The sequence below is a fragment of the Acromyrmex echinatior genome, chromosome 7 (genome assembly GCF_024713525.1).
Source record: "Acromyrmex echinatior isolate Ae372 chromosome 7, ASM2471352v2, whole genome shotgun sequence".
Lineage (NCBI taxonomy): Eukaryota > Metazoa > Arthropoda > Insecta > Hymenoptera > Formicidae > Acromyrmex > Acromyrmex echinatior.
Window position 1 is genome coordinate 10247195 of NC_141858.1, and position 17835 is coordinate 10265029.

The following is a 17835-nucleotide window of genomic DNA, read 5'->3' on the forward strand; positions in this document are numbered from 1 at the left end:
CTGGAAGTTTGGTACATATGATACGTACGAATGCGTACATAGAATACGTATCAAACTTGTACGACACCTTTAACATAATCCTAACTTCCAATTTATTAATCTTATTGTTTATATAAAAAATAATGTTTTTAGGTTTTTGAAGTTTTGAAGTATATTGCTGATTGAAAATAACTTCAAAAACTTTCCAGTTTTATTAAAAACGTAGTTTGCAAATAAAAAACGGAAAAAAAATAATATTGAAAATGTAAGTGCAGGATATACATGAATTTGGTATACACAATAATATTAGTAATTCGTTGTAATTTTTGCTCTTGTAGCATGAATTTAATTTGAAAGTAAATACATATAATTTGATTATGCCATAATTTTCTAATTAATTTTCAATATAATTTCATATTATCGTATTTCAACCCAATAAACGAGAATGGATTAAAATGGATTGAAATTTTTTTCTATCCAAATGCGTATTTTAAATAGGAATACTTTGTTTGTGGATTTAATTGGATTCAATTGGATTCAATTAGATTCAATTGAATGCAAATGGATTGAAAAACTGCATTTCCTATTTAAAATTTTAAATTGAACAGTATTCACAATTGTATGTGTTGTGCACAGAAAAAGCCAATATTATTTTTAGATTGAAAAGCATAGAAATAAAATATGCTTCATGCAATTCCTATAAATGAATAAAAATGCATTCAGGATTGAAAAGCATTCATTTTAACATTCGTGTATCAATATTTCTGAAAATCTGAATCCATTTCAATTCATTTCAATCCATTTTCGTTTGCTGGAAAATTGTTAATATCACAGTAAAATGTAAATTTGTTTTGCCAGTCCAAAACATCTAAATAAGATCATCGAATTAAAAAATGAGGTTATGTGACGTATAATACATAAATGTATGAAAGTGAAGTGGTATCATTCTTCAGAATCATACGTAGAATACCTATGTATGATACGTTTCCAATTCTGCTCGCGAACATTGAATAAGTAAAACGCGCCCTATGAATATCGGCCTTAGGGTGCCGTTCCATGAACGGAAATTAACATCGGAACGGAACAGCTCGACCAATCACAACTCTGCAATCATTATTCTGCTTTCTTTTCTGCGATTGTGATTGGTCTCGCCGTTCCGTTCTGCTGTAAATCTCTGCTCATGGGACGGCACCTTTACATCCACCTTTCCATTACTCGGACTGCGCAACCCGTTCAATTGTTTCCCACGTTCGTGGGCGGTCCGGGTGAGCTGTAAAGCGATACCACGCGCGGCGCCTTCGCCAGCCGGGCATGCGGAGGAGCGCGAAAACGGAGCGGCGAAAGCGCGCGCGGCGCCGCGAGATTTCGCCTCCGTTTCCGTCGTTGTCATCATCCTTTTCATCTTCGTCTTCTTATATCACCTGGCGTATTCTCGTTCGTCACTATCGTCAGCTGTTCGACGCTTCAGTAGCGGAATAGAATCGATCGGGACAATTCCGCTAGACCACCAGACCGCCAGACTCTGCCGATCGACGTGACGCGTGCGACGCTCCGAAATTCGGCGCGCTGACTGCTGACGTTCCGTTCGTCGATAAGCACTCTTGCGTGCACTCGCGTGCGCACATCCGCACGCACAATCTCAGGCAGGCAGGCACGCACGCACGCACGCACGCACGAACGAACGCACGAACGCACGTCTGCCTGTCTCCCTGCGCCTGCCTGCACTCAGCACTTGTAGTGCTTCGTGATCGTTCGTCCGTATGATCTGGTACGCTCGCTCGCTCGGTGCTCCCGCTCGCGGTCGAGAATGACATATCGCGACGCGCGGGTGACGCGCGACGACCACGCACGCACCGAGAGGAGCGTCGTCGAGCAACGTGATCGCGACGGTTGAGGAAGAAGAGAACCCGGAGCATAGGCTCATCCTCGTCGCACGGAATCGTCCAGCCAAGACTCCACTCGGACAATGGCAATCTCGAGCTGGATGATGTGGGGTAGAAGCCTCCGCCGATCTCGTCGAAGTGCGTGCACAGCAATTGCGATTGAATCGCGCGATACGTTGCGCCCGGCAATTCACGTCTCCTCTCCTTGTGTCTTTTTTGTTTTTTTTTCTGATTGCAGGCCGCCAAGACGAGGACAGCTACGTCCAGCTCGATCTGTCAAGAGGTTAGTAACCTAACCTGCCTATCTGTGAAATCGCGGATCATCCCCTTTTCCCCTCTCCTCCCTCGAAAACTCCGCCGATTATCACCATCTGAGACCTCTCGCACTTCCGTATTTATTTACCTCTCGCCTGCGCAATGTTGCGCAACCCGTTGCTGCGTCTCAACCCCCCACGAGATCGACTACCGGTTCGCCGCGTATTTGCAATGACGCGGATATCAAGGATATCAAATGATGCGGGTCCTTTGCAATTCGAGAGTTTGGAAACGTATTCATATACTCGGACTGATCTAAACAAATTAGAGAAACAAAGAGAGGATGACAGCAAGATCAGCTAGTCGATTCTATTTCAGACTTTATCCTATTTCCAGATCGGTCCGTTTGAGAATATTGCGCAATTACTTTAACTATCGGTTTTTTTTACCTGAGAATTTATGAAGCATAATTCCAGTAAACACTAATTAACAGTAATATAACAGAAATGTTATATAAAAAAAAACAAATAAAAATTTAAGTTAACTGTATTTTGTTTTTAATTTAGCAAGTAGCTAGACTTATAGCCCTTGATTTATTAATTAGGAATGCTATAATTTTATATTCAATAATACAAATATAATATATTACATGTACAATTGTTGAACATAAAATATTAATGTTATGCTAGTATTTATATATATATATATATATATATATATATATATATATATATATATATATTAAGTTATATATTATTCTTTTTTGTTATGTATTATTCATGATTCATAGGGAGAATTGATTTATTTACAGGATTAAAGGAGAACGTCAAGGAGGTCTTAACTAATCTTTGCCAGCGGCACAATGTTCCAAGCGTAAAGAAGCTAGCATATCTCAATGCTATTGTTAAGTTGATTAGTGAAACTGATTCCCAAGATTATGGATACTCCCCGGAGGATCTGTTCTGTTGGTAAGAATCTACTGACAACTAAAGGTTTATTTTTTATTATTGAATTAAATTGCACTAGAACTTTTCTTCTCTCTTTCATCAAATTCTAAACTATATATCTATTTTGCTTTAAATAGAAAAAATGTGTACTAGTTCAGCCATAAAAAAATAGACCTTATTTCTATATTCTAAAGACTCTATAGAATCTGGCCATGAGAGATTTTGTCAAAATCCAACAAGAAAGAAAGATGTATATGCTTTCTTTCTGTATATATTTGTACTATCTCTCACTTATACTGTCTGATGAACTTTCTGCAATAATAGATTAGAAATTAATTAATAATAGATTAGAAGTTAAGAATGAGTTGTAAACTAGTCAATAGTATGTCATAAGACAATAATAACTCTGCAATCAGTGATTGTAGAATGTGATTGCATGAATATGATCAAATTCTTTTTCTTATTATTACAATTTAAATCTTATTATGGCTGACTAATAATGTAGTATTGTTATTTGCTCTGAGAACTATCATCTGTCTGATTAGCTAAAATATTGCGACGTAATAGTTTAATATGATTCATTCTGGATGTAAGTTTCCTAAGATTTATAATATGATTTATAATTCTGCTAGTATGATATGAATGGTGGCTTATTGTAGAAAGACCATTACTTTACAACCTTAATTAAAATTATAAAATGAGAGTGTGTATATATATATATACAGGGAAGAAGTATGTACTCTTCTCTCTTTTGACAAATTCACTCATGACCAGACTCTATTATAGATAGTGATGGATTAATGCATAGGGAAACAAGGTACTTGGGTGGCAAATTTTTAAAGACAAAAAAATTAAAATTTTCATATAATTGAGATAATTTTTTAATTTGTTAATCTAACGTTTTCGCACGAATTACACCAAGTATATTTTATCAGAAACGATATTTTAAATATACAATTAAAAATATATTATATTTATATTACTTATAATTAAGGATTATTGAATGTTTTTATCAACTAATGCGGAGATATAAATCTTTTTTTCCTCCATTCTCCCTTTTATCAAATTTATAAATTAATAAAATCACTTAGGATGGCTAAATGTTGATGCGTAGAGGTGATAAAATGCTTAATCCATCACTGATTATAGAATCTCTATAATCTACCGAATTATCAGATCTTAAAACCGTCGATTATGAAAATTGTTTTTTTTATAGCTTGCGCGTGGGTCTGGTCCATGAAGCGACGCAAGTACGCGCCGCCGCGCTACGGGCGGTACGATACATGCTCAAGAAGGAACAGGATGTCATCGCGATCAACAGGCTGCAGTATCCATATTTCCTGGCGCGTAGCATGGACATTAACCTACGTAACGAAATGGAGAGGATACAAGCTCTCCGACTCGTCAGGAGGATCCTAGTATTAGCTCCTAAGCATTTCAGTTCCGTGCTAGCGAGATCACTGATTAGTTTAACGAATGGTGGTATAGAGGAAAGGGATCGTGCATTTAAAGCATTTCTAGCGGTTCTATGCGAGTTAGGCGTCCTGAACTCGAATCTGCTGATAAGCTGCGGCGGCGTCGGTACTCTGGCCAGAGCTGCGATGACCGGACAAAGCGCTATTGCAGTTGAACCCGTCGTCGGAGTACTACTGCGGCTGCTGAACAATCCCGATACGCGCGCCAGCGTCTCCCTTCTGTGCTTCGCCGCGCCCTATTGCGAGCTCCATTCCTTGAGTATGGAAAGAACCAAGGAGGAGCGCGAACAGAGATTCACCGCCAGTAAACTTGCCCTGCTAAGCATTCTGCGTTCGTATCCGGGCGTCCTTCACTTTTGCCGGCCGGACAATAATTCGGGTCTCAAGGCCATCGCGGATATTCTATACGTGGACCAATTGGAGGTGCGTGGCGCTGTTCTAGAACTGCTCTACGAGTTACTGGACTTGCCGTTACCCACTTGGACTGACGAGCCGGACGTTGCGCTGGCCGCAGTGGATCCCAGTAGATCGCGGGATTCGTGGAAGTTGTCGGAGGGTTTTGTTGCCGCCGAGGGAAAATCTATATTGCCATCTCTGTCGTCACATTGTCCCAACATCACGGAGATACATTCGGCATTGTTAGTATATGTTCTTCTGGAGTGTGGCTTGCACCGAGCTCTCGCAGAAACCATCGTCTCCAGCGACACCTTCATCTCGGTACGCGCGGCGGTACTCCTGGGCGCGTTGCTGCATCTCGCACATTCGCTCCTACCATCCGAGCTTTGCGACCTTACACCGCCGTTGCCGAATTTGTTGGAACACGCGAGCGTCGGCAAGCATCAGGCGCTAGCGGCAGTCACCATTCTTGAACGAATGCACATCATGATGCGGCGTAGACCGACGCCGGCGAGTCTCTTCCTCGATCGTATTCTTCAAGCGGGTACCTGGTTACGTCCGATTCTGCCACGACGTCAACGACCATCCGGCAGGCACTGGCTACGAATCGGCAGGGAGTCACCAATCACGCCTCTGCTGAAGGACGCGCAAGTGCTCAGTTCGAAAGACGCTCTTGCTTGGAATTGGCCAGTGGTGCGAGCGATTCTACGATCGCGCGAAGACGCGACACGAATTCTTCATGATTCCGATCACCGGCTGTTCATGAAACGTCTTGTGCGTTACTTTAAACCATCGTGGAATGGCTACAGCAGAGTCGAGCTGGGCACGAGCGCAACGTTAGCGCGCGAGGCGACTCTCGCAGGCTGCGATCTGTTGAACTGTTTGTTGGAACTGCACGAACCGGAAGGCGCGCGATTGCTCAACGAGCTGATTGGGGACATCGCCGAGCAGATTGGCAACATTCGCACTGCCGAATCTGCGCACGATTGTCTATTCTCACCACGTCACATGTCCACCACGTGTTGCCAGAAATACTTTCTGTTTCTCGGCCAGTTAAGTCACTCGGCCAAGGGGACGGTGGTTCTTAAGAGCTTCAATCTGTTGGAGAAGTTGCAAGATCTCGCGCTGGCTACCAATCACGACTGCTACGTCAAACTGATTGTCTCCAGCTTGGATTATTCCCGGGATGGTCCCAACAGGAAAGTATTAAGCAAGATCATCTCTGAGGCAACGTTGTGGAGCACGCGCCTCTACGCTACGCAGTTCCTACGGTTGATTCTTCGCGCCAGAATGACGGACGCCGTACGGTGGGCGATGACGTTGCTGGCGGATCGATTGTCGGATAGCTACACGGCCGTAGCGCTGGCCGCTTTAGAGGCACTACACGAAGCCTGTGATGAGACCGAGTATCTGGAGGCATTACTGCAACAGGGTGGACAATCACGCGACTGGGACAAGTGGCTGCAGCACTTGGGCGACAAGGGTTACCTATTGAAGATCCGACTCTATTCTCTTCAGCAAGGTTTCGCGAGTCTCGCCGCACCGTCCGAGGAGTTGGAGAAGTGGATTGGACCGGGCGGTTTCGCTGAGCGATACGTGGGCCTTGTAGAAGGAGAGATACATGACGCATTGACGTATCGTCAACGCGACGAGTCTGGAAGCTATCAGAGAAGGCCCACTAATGATGTGGTCATAATGCCACGAGACATCTACGTGCCGCCGCATTTAATCGGCCAGCTGGCGCAGCATGACTTAGGAATGCAATTATTATTACGCCGCAATGTGATACAGCGTTTCGCTCGAGTGTTGCAACGTTTCAAGCTGGAATTTGGCGGTCGCGACTCAGAGTCCAATTCACGATGTACCAGAACGAATCGTCTCGCTGCCATGGCGGCGGCAACAACAGTCTCCACTGCTATCGACGATGTCTGCATCATGTCAGAGGAGTCCGGTACGGACGAAGCCGTCGAGCAATGCAGCCGCCTCGAGACCATCCCCGATTACGAAATAGTGGAGACTGAACCTCGTGACACGGTGAGCCAACCACGGACGGAATCACTGCTGGAGATCCGTCGGAAGACTAGCATGGACGATTCCAGACACACCACTCCGGAGCGAAGCTGGAGGCTGGAGACCGAGTCGTCGCGCGACGATCACTTTGTCGGCCCGAACGGCGGTATTCTCAAGGTTAAATCGGCTCTCTGGGCTCTCGGCCACGCGGGCACATCTGTCGCGGGTGTTGAACACTTAAGTCACCTGAGTATCATTGAGATGATTACGTCTATGGCAGAAACGTGTCCGTATTACTCGGTACGTGCCACTGCGATGTACGCTCTCAGTCTGATCGGCACTACACGAGCTGGAGCCGATACACTGGTAAACTTCAACTGGCCATGCGTCAGGCATCGACGCGGTGACAACTGGCCCGTGGTACCGCCCTCGAGTAGATATCCTATGCCAAGCCCAATCCCCGTGCAGCGACATCATCGTAGTCTCAGCGATGGCAAACCGGAACTACTCGAACCAATCGTACGCCGCACCAGGAATCGATCTGAGAGCGCGGCTACGGATCTCGAGGCGCGACGATACTTCCTATCGTGAGTGAAGCAATTAAAGATGAAAATACATATCGAGAGTAGATATTGAAATCATTCTAATCTGAAGCGGACTTTTTAAGTAGAAGAGCTTATAATTGTCGAAATATTGTAGCTCAATAGATTTTTTATTTTTATTTTTATAGTTTAATGCCTGTTTTCGATCTAGATTAATCACAGTTCAACTTGCTCTTCATCTTTTTCTAATTCTTAGGATTAGAAAAAGATAAGAGTTGAACCAAGATTAAAGTTATCTACATGATAGAAATAGTCATAAATATAAAGAAAGATGGATTCAAATATATTTTAATCTATTTGCGTTTTGATATTAATATTAATGTTGTATATTTTTCTGTTTTTTAGAGAGAGAGGCGAAACTCCAAGTCCCGTTTCAAGTATTCAAAGACTAAGCCAACAAGATGCTGAAGGATATGCGCGACTACGTAGTTTACAACGCCATCGCAGGCCGAGTTATTCTCAAAGTAGTTTAGAAGTATGTGAAAAGACATGCCTATGTCTAGAAATTAAATATAACGGTTTTTTAAACAACACGATCCAGTCTTTCTTTTTGCAGATGTATAGCTTAGACGGCCGTCTTTCGCTACAGAGCCTGTCGGAATACGATTCGTCCCGCAGCTGGATTGCGGAAAATGCGATTCTCACACCGACGCCACCTCCTCCGGAGGACGATAATGAAAACATATTCTACATGGGTGTCTGTCTGCCGAGGAAGTTGCTTACGATCTTTCCCGAGCCTCCTCAGCCATCCCAGCCGACCATCCTCGAGGATAGCATTAGATCCGAGTTGGAGACAACAGAGATCGATGAAGAATCCAGTTCGGAATGTGATGCTGACACCGAACATTGTCGCACGTGTCTCATTTGCTATCACGGCAAGAATGGCAAGGACACTGGTACTGAACAGGATATGAAATTACGAAGGTACCAAAAATATGATCTTTTAGCAGAATACTTGTACGTTTGAAAGTAGAAAACCAATATAATTGAACTGCAAACAAAAAATTACTTATTAAAATATTAAGTCTCTTGATCATTTATTACAGATCTTCAGATTGATGACGTTAAAAAACACATAGTGGAAATTCTTGCAAAATATAACGAACTTTCCTTTTATTCCAGAATAGAATAAAATATTTATCTCAATTCTACAGTTGTCATATAGTTTATTTTGTCTTCTAGTGTTAGCCATAATTTAATTTCAATTAGATGATTATTTATTGATTACCGAAATACAAGGAGTGTTTGCGGTATATTTTACAATTCTATTCTATCGATTGTTTTATTGAATGTTTTATTTAAAAAAATATATTTTAGTATAGTTTGTAAAATTTCTTTATTTATTTTTTTCTCGCTTCTAACGTCACTGTCCACGATGCTGCAGTGAATAGATAGGAACCTTAAAATGAGAAATTTGGAATTATAGTTCTTAATTAATTAAATTATAAAGTACTTTTTATGACGTTTAAAAGTGAATGATAAAACTTTTATGAGATTTGTGTTATGTTTAATTCGATCGTGTTTGCACAGAGAAATACTTAGACACACCCAACGGCTTGCAAATCCAGTGTGGTATCGTCACAGTCGTCAATCGTTACTTAGACTAAGGCAACAGTATCCCGAGAAGTTTCAAGTATGTCATACATTTGTCGTATATTCTGTTTCTGCAACAGTACATAGTAGTGTTCTTTACATACATTCGCCTTTTGTAGGATACCTGCTTGTTTTCGGATGTAGCTGCTCGCTTAGGTAGCGGTACGTATAGAATGCCAGCGCGGCAATTTCTGCAAGAGCTGTTTCTGGATTCTCCATTCGATGCGGTAAGTTTTTTATGACGTATACTTCCATGTGCCGACTCTCGTAATCGCATGACTCATGATTGTCAGCAATTCACGTCAGCGTTATTTTAGAGTTAGTACAACACGTAATCGATTGAAGGAACCATTGAAAATAAAAAGTTTTTTTTATTTTTTCGTTTTTTTTTGTTGAAATATGGTTGTGCGAAGAATTAGTAACTAAATTTATCATTAATATGATGATATTTATAAATTAATAACTATATAAAACTGTCTGTTATCGGTTATCGGTTTCTTTTCTCTCTAAATTTCATTATATTTATAAATATTATACATAAATAAAATTAAAATATTAAATATTAATAGATTAATAAAACATAAATAAATTAATAAACATTAATAAATTAAATATTAATAAATTAATAAATTAAAATGTATGTGTGAGTATAACTTCCTTTCTCTTTAATTGTAAGATAATTTGCGACTTTACAGCTCTACATCGAACCAATCAACATCTTGAAGATTCCGATCGGCACGGAGGAGAATCCTTTGCAATCACCTGTTCCTAGCTCCGAGGCTAGCCTTCGGCAGCAATCTGTAAGTCCTGCGGAGGGCAAGATTAACGGAAGACTTACTCTGACTGAGATACAAACGGCGCAACTGGCATCGGTCGTCGAGGAAAGTTCCTCGGCCGGTGGCGGTGGTGGCGGCGATAGCGGCAAAAGTGAATCGTGTAACACGGGACATCAACGTAAAAAGAAATCTCTAGAAGTTGTTCGTCCGTCACAAGAACGACGCACCGATGAGAAGATCATAGCCGAGATCCTGAAGCCGGAAGAGCGAATACGTTTGTCAAAGAGTTCCGATAGGTCATTAAAAGTATCAGGTACAAACACTGCCATCAGCCTTGATTCGTAGTTTTCGAATTCTCGATCACGACTGCGCACGCGTGTGTACGTGTGTGCGTGCGTAGGTACGTGCGCGCGTATTCATGTCGTGCGTACGTTATATGCTGTGTGTACATATTTTGTATTAAAATGATAATGATATAAAAATAATAAATTACACGTATACACATACATTTACATACATATACACACACTGCCGGCAATCAGACATATTCTTATGCATATTTCAACATTTCCTATTCTTGCGCGCCTCGCGTCTATCTCTACATACAATTATTCATTAACCCCAGGATTACACATGCTTTTATACGTCTCTTAGAGATAGCCAAATTTCTGCCAACTTTTGCCACACAAGAGATAAATAAAAGTGCAAACTTCTCAACAAATTCCTTTTCCAAGAGAATGCCACACACAGTTCTCTACTAGAGTATAATTATAAAATCAAAATTCAAGTCTGTTTGGAAAATATAAATATTTTAGGAGAAATGTTCAAGTAACACTGACCAATACTGACGACTGAAAATCTTTTGTCTGGTTTCATCACAGACTTATGTGTGTAGTCTGCGGGTTGATGACCGATTAATTCATACTTTATATCTATATTGTATGCCCCATTGTAATCAATTGCATTATTTTTTAATATCGCAGTCGACTCTTTTTCTTTCATCGCGAAAACGCGATGGGACCGTGTAACATTGCTAATTTTATACTTAATATTACAATTTCATTTCTATTTATACGCATTAATTTATGTATCATGTATACAATGAAAAAAAGATGGAAAAAAGGAGCAGAATGTGTGGAATATCAACAAATGTCTACATAAATCTCGTATGGGAATCCTTTCCCTTCATTATAGAATTCTTGTAATAGAATCTGGCTACGAGACAAACCTTTGATTAGTCTGTCTGTTTTTGTACTTCAGCAAGCTAGAATGAGTAAGACAATATAAGTTAAAATGAGATAACGAACAGAATTTATAACAATATAAGTTAAAATGAGATATAGAACAGAATTTATTCTCTTCAGCATTTATAAGGAGATTTAGTTTACAAACATTATTTCTACCTCATTCATTCAATTATATTTTTCTTTCTCCTACTTCAAATTTTTGCCTTGCTTTTCTTTTTATTCTTCTTACATTTCTCGAAATAGTATATAAATAATATATAAAAAGAGAAATATATAATCTTCTTTCTAATTTTTTTTTAACAAAATTGTTCATGGCCAGACTATGGAGTGTCTACCCTTCACCCCCCTCCCCCAATTTGTCACGTCCCTGATACCTTTGTCGTTATCAAGGCATCACGTTATCGACGCTACCGTCTTGAGTAACCTGAGTTCGAGAAATTCGCCGTTAATCGGCGCAACGATCGCCAAACCACGAATAATCTCTCTTCCGGATGTCACCGATTATTCGCGTCATCGCGCATCGTCCATAATTATTTATCGAGGAGACAAACGATACAAAGTTTTGTCAGCGCAAATAATTTCCGGATGACAATGACGGCGAGTTCGAAGCAAAGCTCCAAGCGGTCGAAGTGGGCCCTAGACTTTGCACACAGGTACGTAACCTAATTGACACGTCTTCTATGAGTACACGTGTCGATTTAACGCATTTAAATTGTCGACATTAGCCAGATACTCATGTATTAAATATTAAAGTTCGTTCTTTTTCGACGCGATCTTTCTAATATTTGTATTCGGAGAAAAATGTCTAAAATACGGACATAAAACGTCCTAAAGATGTCCTAAAGACGTCATTAAAAACATATTTTTAAGATGTGTTACATCTCCTTTTTGAACTTGCTTGTTGTCTGAGTATCTTCCTACTCAGTCTTAATTAAATAGCCTTTAAGTAGCCGCTGCTGGAAAGAAAGATCTGTTATATGGCATTTTTCATAAATGATTAATTAGTAAACCAAATATTCTCTTTGCAGAACGAAACAGGACAAAAATGTGGAGATACCGTCTCCACCAGGGTATACACCTACCGGTGGCCTCTTTCACAATGTCGAGTACATGAGGGAGTCTGACTCTAATCTCCTGATAATAAAGAAGTCGTGGGACCTGGCTTTGGGACCCCTGAAACAAGTGCCCATGAATTTGTTCATCCTGTACATGGCTGGTAGCTCCGTTTCGATATTCCCCATCATGATGGTCGGTATGCTCATCATCAAGCCGGTCAAGGCGCTGTTCACCCTCCAACAAAGTGAGTTGATTTCAAATTGTAAAAATGCTGAAAGCATAAATGCCTCAACAATGCTCTATAATCACATGCTTCCTCTGCTCAGCGTTCAAAGTGATCGAAGGTACGCACGCGTGCGGACAAAAGTTCGTGTACTTCCTAGGACAATTAGTGAATATCGCGTTAGCTCTATACAAGTGTCAGTCGATGGGCCTGCTGCCGACGCACGCGTCCGACTGGCTGGCATTCGTCGAACCTCAGACGAGATTGGAGTATTCCGGTGGAGGTTTCATGTACATTTGATGTGAAGGGATCGGTCAGGAGGCATTGTAAGTATTTGGCATACGCGCCCACGTGAATTATAGTTAAATTATACTGCAAGGACATGTGTGTCATGCGTTTAAATATTGTTTATTAAAATAAATGTATGGAAAAATAAGAGTGACTTGTCTTTGTACATTGCATTGAGTACATATATATATATATATACATAGATATATATCGACGTTTCCTTGAGAGTTATAATGTTACATTTACATCATATTACATCGATAATGGCATATCCGTCTTCTAGTATTGGAAGTGGTTTTAGAAATATACATTGCTACAGTATGCTATGGCTTCTTTTTATTCTCTTCTAGAAACTGAAGTACTCGCTGATAAAGTTTCGATGGTTCATCCACTCGTGGCACCTATGGCAAAGATTAGCTTAAAACATTTACTTAATAGGTACACATCTCGTTTTATATAATTTTCAATTCGAATTAATTTAAAGGAGACAGTAGATATCATTGATAAATAAAGTTAAATATCGTTTATACGTGAAGAATCAGTGACAATTTATGTATATTTATTTTGTCATATATAAACCAATTAAAGTTGTAAAAGCATTTCTTATCTTATTGGATTTGCTTACCTCATAATTTTGGGCTATGTATATTCCGGCGTATACTCCAATACTCAGACTGATCTGCAAATCATTAGAAGTAGAAATGGTCTTCACAATTACGAGAATCATATGTTTTTACATACCAAAAACCGAAGCATATTGAGGGTTCTCAAAACAGATTTAGTCAACCAGTGAATTACTTGCTGACGCTCGTGAAATACCGCTAAACATTCAGATAGAAGTGCACTGACGTACGCTCGAACGTCAAGCATTAAACACGCATGAGCATGATAAGAAACAAGAAAGCCGTCAAGATCACTAGTTATTTTCAATTTGGTTAACTTTGTAACTAGATCTAGTTATTTCTGATGCTCATTTTACCTAGAGATGAAAGAGGGCGCAACTTTTATTTTTTAATTTTGCACGAAATATTTTTCTCATCTTATTATTTAAATATTTCATTTAACGAGATTAATAAATTAAAATATTTGCACTTCTATAAATAATAATTTTATATTTAAGTAACATGAAAATATAATAATGCTTTCTACAATAAGCCATTATAAGTTTTAAGCCATAAGAAATTGATCAATCACAGTCAAATGTGTGAGAAGAATAATAAATTGTAATTGGTCAATTTCTTGTGACTTAAGATTTAAAGATTAGGTAATGGCTTATTGTAGAGATTAATAAAATTAAAGGCGATTAGTGTTATGCCTGAGGAAATGTTGCATATAATAGTTATTGTTTGATTTTATTACGTACAATTTGCCTTCAAAATATATGTATAATATTATATTGAGAGTAATAACGTAATACATCACAAAGACAGAGAAGAATCCTTAGCTTGATCTAATAAATTTGTGAGGACTTTTTTATAGAGATAATATTGGTATGTATAATCTACTTCTTAAAAAAAATCATTATTTTCTCATAAGAGATTCATTTAAATGTATGTAAGGTCAATATCGCTTAATAAACTACAAAAGTAAGACCTTTATCATCTAAGAGATTTTTGTCGCGAGAGTGACGTATTAACAATTGACAAAAAAGAAACACAAAAATCCTAAAGTTATATTCAAAATAGTTCTGAATCATTTATAATATAAAAATCAGAGAAGATTCAAAATTTGAAGACTGAGAATTGCAAACATGAATTCATATACATGTGTGTGGGTGTGTGTGTGTGTGTGTTGTGTATATGCATGCGAATGGTCTAATAACCATCTTCGTCATCTTCATCCATGGCGAAATCACTACCAACTCCGGAATCCGGCACGTAGAGAGGGCTGCGAAACAAAACAGATAAATCACATTACAAGTTGAAAGAGAGAAAAAAAGACAAAAAAAACGTTCCTTTTTCTAGAAACTTACTTTATCGCTCTGCACGTGAAAAATACGATGCGCTTCAGTTTTTTGTTGTAGAAGAAATAATTGAAAGACCACAGACATCCATCTTCCCCAAAAGGATCTGATGCGAAGTCTGGATTGTAACTGTAAAACATTCTTTTACATTATTTCGTATTATTCTTACTTAAATAATTTTACACTTACTCCTACTTGATGCCATAGAATAATTTAATTCAGTGTTCAGGATCTGTGTGTACCTTCTACTTTTTATTTATAGTAGAGCAAGATGATCGTGAATAATCGGGTGTTTTACCTATAAATATCACACCCGTGCAATGATATCTCTTTGTCAACAGCCGCCCAAAGAGCGGAACGTAATGATCGATAATGATCGCCCGCGGTAGCGTTGAGATTACCATCCACCGCATTCATTACCCACTGTAGGCTTGGTTCCTTGCTGAACTCGTGGCTCTTGGCGTCCGAGAAATCATAGTCTGGATTAAAGGTTGAATTCAACGTGGCGATCAGATAAAATAATGTTTTCTTGCTGATCGTGTCGCACAGTGGACCCTCTTCGTCGCCGGAAACGCTACGACTGTAAGAGGAAAACAATGTTGTGATAATAGTCAACTTGTGACTAAGACCAGTCCGTTCTCATATTTAAAACCGTCTAAATTTTAAGATGTCATAAACCACAGACTGGTATTTATAATCCGTTCTGATTTTAAAGGATGATATTCATAGTCCGTCCTAAATAATATCTTAAAACTATTACAGCCGTCTTAAGTACGGTCTTAAGAAGTCACGAACCAATCAGAAGGCTGCATTAGCGTCTTAAGACATTATTTAAGACAGTCTTGAAATAAGAATCGACTATGAATACCAGCCTAAGATTTATTTTAAGATCATCTTAAGTAATGTCTCATGGGGTTTCTATAATAAGTCATTACCTATGTCTTAAGCTATAAGAAATTGATCAGTCATTATTCCTCTCACATTCGACTATGACTGATCAACTTCGACTATGACTGATCAATTTCTCACGACTTAAGATTTAAAGCTTAAATAATGATTCATTGTAGAATGCGTATTAAGATGTTAATACAGATCCGAATTAGCGTCTCAATACATTACTTACGACGATTTTGTAATAAGAACTAATATCGATTTAAGCGTATGCATGCAAGAGATAATAAAATCTTATTCTGAAAATTAGTCAATCAGCGCGAGATGACTTAATGTGTTTAAATCGACCGAAATTCTTATAAGCACAAATTAATAATAGGTATTTTTCAAAGGTACCTCAAGCATCCCTGAGCCGGAGATGTTCCCAAAGATGTCTGCGGTGGTGACAAAGCTTGTAGATCGTGTGGCGTACCACCCTGCTCTGCGTTGTATCGTTTGTACATTTGCTTGTCGTTGGCTGTCATTTTGCAAGAATAACTTTCGATCCTACAATGGTAAAGATGCAATATAAATAATAACAAAATGGTTCAAGATAATGAATGCTTCCCACTTATGTCTATTTCCACTAATGTAGATTAACTTTGATCTCGGTTTATCTTCTCTCCATCTTTTTCTAATCTTTAGAACCAGAATAACACCAGTTTCCACCAATGTAGATTAACTCTAATCTTGGTTCAACTTACTCTTTATCTTTTTCTAATTCTTAAAACTAGAAAAACATAAAACAGTTGCATTGGTAGAAATGGACATAAAATGAAGAGTAAATTGAACCAAATTAAAGTTAATCTATATTGGTGAAAAATGGACATTGATACAAATCGACACAAACATGATTCTGTCTTTCTTGACATTCAATGAGCAACAAAGAGCAACACTTATGTCAAATGGAAAACACTTTTAATAGGATTTAAGTATAGTCTCCATTTGCGTTACCTTCCGATTATCTTGCTATCTCCGGTCTTGATGGACAAGGCACTGTTTATAGCTTCCAAATGGGTATTCTCCAGCAGCTTCATCCTGCTGATAACTGCGATCTTTCTGATTACACTGTAAACTGTGGCTCCTTGGAATGCTGGAAAACTAGCGTTGTTTCAGTATCTCCCAGTCAATTGGGCTTACCCAACTTACAACGTTGACATCTCTTGGAGCTCTTGTCACTCGCTGTCCAGGCGATTCTAGATATGTTTTTTTGCTCAAATTCTCAAAGGCTAGGCCGTTCAGTACAAGCGAAATGTCAAGAAGCTTCTATAACTCCTTTGACTTATCGGGTTGCTGAACATCTCTTTTATGTGTATGAAAATTCCTTTCCTTTTCGAGTGGACGAGATTAATTGTCGACGTAGTGGTCTTCCCGGCTTCCTTGCTGTACTTGCACATTACAGATAGCTAGTTAAGGATTTGGGGGAAGGTGATCGAGTTCCAGAGCGGGCTTTGTTGAACGTGAGATCAAGGCCCTTCACTCTCGAAAGAGTACACAGATGAGTACTAGTTCTTAACACAGTGCGCTGCCCGCTTGATAGAAGCTGAGTGAAAGAGGGAGACGGAGAAACACAAGATACACGGGAGAGAAAGAGAGAGAGAGAGAGAAAGCGAGAGACTGAGCGATGACGCGACGAATCTGCCGATAAACAAAGGTGCGCTTCTTCGAAATTACGAGACTGAGCTCTGGAATAAAAAATTATCGTCTCTCCGGCGAAGGCCGCGCGAACGAACGCACACACACACACGCGCGCGCACACCACACCACACACAGGCGAAAGGACAACTTCTCGCGGTGTTCTTCGAATTGACAGGAGACGTCAGATTTCAGCCTCGAGCTGCTTTCTTCTCGCTCGGAGGAAAAAGTGCAAGAGAGGAAGATATATATATATATATATATTTATCGAGAAAGACACAATGTCTCACGCGTAGCGCCCGCTACTGACGATAACAATCCATAATCACGGACATTGTTGCTTCGCTATAGCTGATACGTATCACGGTCACTATAAGGAACAATGTACGCCTCCTGAGAAACTTGTCGATCTCGTCGAACGCGTCTCCTGCACAACAACCCTGACAACACACTCGACCTTTCTCGCGCGCGAGCTCGACCAGTTTACCAACTCTAAACTCTAATTGCGACTCGGTGTCAGTCCGCGTTCATCGCAAACAGAAACGCGACAACGATGTGTGTATGTATGTATACGCTC

At 39.6% G+C, this 17835-nt stretch overlaps 4 protein-coding genes and 1 long non-coding RNA gene across 6 annotated transcripts; 2 read left to right on the top strand and 3 right to left on the bottom strand.

The window, feature by feature from the left end:
• The first annotated feature begins 1284 nt into the window (after nucleotides 1-1284).
• On the top strand, nucleotides 1285-11066 carry rictor (rapamycin-insensitive companion of Tor). Of its 2 annotated transcripts, none has more exons than XM_011070239.2 (9): nucleotides 1285-2000; nucleotides 2101-2145; nucleotides 2929-3085; nucleotides 4281-7532; nucleotides 7893-8022; nucleotides 8089-8471; nucleotides 9078-9180; nucleotides 9260-9367; nucleotides 9836-11066. In XM_011070239.2, the coding sequence occupies exons 1-9, from the start codon at nucleotides 1946-1948 to the stop codon at nucleotides 10259-10261; spliced, it is 4659 nt and encodes a 1552-aa protein (XP_011068541.2). In that variant the 5' UTR covers nucleotides 1285-1945; the 3' UTR covers nucleotides 10262-11066. The 2 variants fall into 2 exon arrangements, with proteins under 2 accessions (XP_011068541.2, XP_087263878.1); XM_087407752.1 differs by having other exon boundaries at nucleotides 8104-8471.
• Nucleotides 8961-9369, bottom strand: LOC147909164 (uncharacterized). The gene is made up of 2 exons (XR_015545655.1): nucleotides 9265-9369; nucleotides 8961-9211 (listed from the first exon to the last, which is right to left on the bottom strand). It is a non-coding gene; the product is annotated as an uncharacterized LOC147909164 (long non-coding RNA).
• Nucleotides 11067-11605: 539 nt separating the features above from the next.
• On the top strand, nucleotides 11606-12878 carry EMC4 (ER membrane protein complex subunit 4). Its single transcript, XM_011070082.2, has 3 exons — nucleotides 11606-11816; nucleotides 12192-12463; nucleotides 12546-12878. The coding sequence occupies exons 1-3, from the start codon at nucleotides 11749-11751 to the stop codon at nucleotides 12740-12742; spliced, it is 537 nt and encodes a 178-aa protein (XP_011068384.1). The 5' UTR covers nucleotides 11606-11748; the 3' UTR covers nucleotides 12743-12878.
• LOC105154503 (uncharacterized) lies at nucleotides 12835-13923 on the bottom strand. Its single transcript, XM_087407761.1, has 3 exons — nucleotides 13472-13923; nucleotides 13356-13409; nucleotides 12835-13131 (listed from the first exon to the last, which is right to left on the bottom strand). Exons 1-3 carry the CDS (start codon nucleotides 13598-13600, stop codon nucleotides 13054-13056), a joined length of 261 nt encoding a protein of 86 aa, XP_087263887.1. The 5' UTR covers nucleotides 13601-13923; the 3' UTR covers nucleotides 12835-13053.
• A 140-nt stretch (nucleotides 13924-14063) lies between these two features.
• On the bottom strand, nucleotides 14064-17800 carry Maf1 (repressor of RNA polymerase III transcription Maf1). The gene is made up of 5 exons (XM_011070083.2): nucleotides 16578-17800; nucleotides 15981-16130; nucleotides 14992-15273; nucleotides 14703-14822; nucleotides 14064-14617 (listed from the first exon to the last, which is right to left on the bottom strand). Exons 1-5 carry the CDS (start codon nucleotides 16658-16660, stop codon nucleotides 14545-14547), a joined length of 708 nt encoding a protein of 235 aa, XP_011068385.1. The 5' UTR covers nucleotides 16661-17800; the 3' UTR covers nucleotides 14064-14544.
• Between the last annotated feature and the right edge of the window lie 35 nt (nucleotides 17801-17835).

Coding starts and splice junctions, on each gene's coding strand:
- rictor (XM_011070239.2), top strand. CDS start 1,946: ATGGCAATCTCGAGCTGGATGATGTGGGGTAGAAGCCTCCGCCGATCT. Junction 2,146..2,928: donor CCAGCTCGATCTGTCAAGAG/GTTAGTAACCTA, acceptor ATTTATTTACAG/GATTAAAGGAGAACGTCAAG. Junction 8,472..9,077: donor CAGGATATGAAATTACGAAG/GTACCAAAAATA, acceptor GTGTTTGCACAG/AGAAATACTTAGACACACCC.
- EMC4 (XM_011070082.2), top strand. CDS start 11,749: ATGACAATGACGGCGAGTTCGAAGCAAAGCTCCAAGCGGTCGAAGTGG. Junction 11,817..12,191: donor GCCCTAGACTTTGCACACAG/GTACGTAACCTA, acceptor TTCTCTTTGCAG/AACGAAACAGGACAAAAATG. Junction 12,464..12,545: donor GCTGTTCACCCTCCAACAAA/GTGAGTTGATTT, acceptor TCCTCTGCTCAG/CGTTCAAAGTGATCGAAGGT.
- Maf1 (XM_011070083.2), bottom strand. CDS start 16,660: ATGAAGCTGCTGGAGAATACCCATTTGGAAGCTATAAACAGTGCCTTG. Junction 15,274..15,980: donor CCGGCTCAGGGATGCTTGAG/GTACCTTTGAAA, acceptor TTCCTCTTACAG/TCGTAGCGTTTCCGGCGACG. Junction 14,823..14,991: donor CACGGGTGTGATATTTATAG/GTAAAACACCCG, acceptor AATGTTTTACAG/TTACAATCCAGACTTCGCAT.
- LOC105154503 (XM_087407761.1), bottom strand. CDS start 13,600: ATGCTTGACGTTCGAGCGTACGTCAGTGCACTTCTATCTGAATGTTTA. Junction 13,410..13,471: donor TCAATATGCTTCGGTTTTTG/GTATGTAAAAAC, acceptor AATGATTTGCAG/ATCAGTCTGAGTATTGGAGT. Junction 13,132..13,355: donor ACATAGCCCAAAATTATGAG/GTAAGCAAATCC, acceptor TCTTTGCCATAG/GTGCCACGAGTGGATGAACC.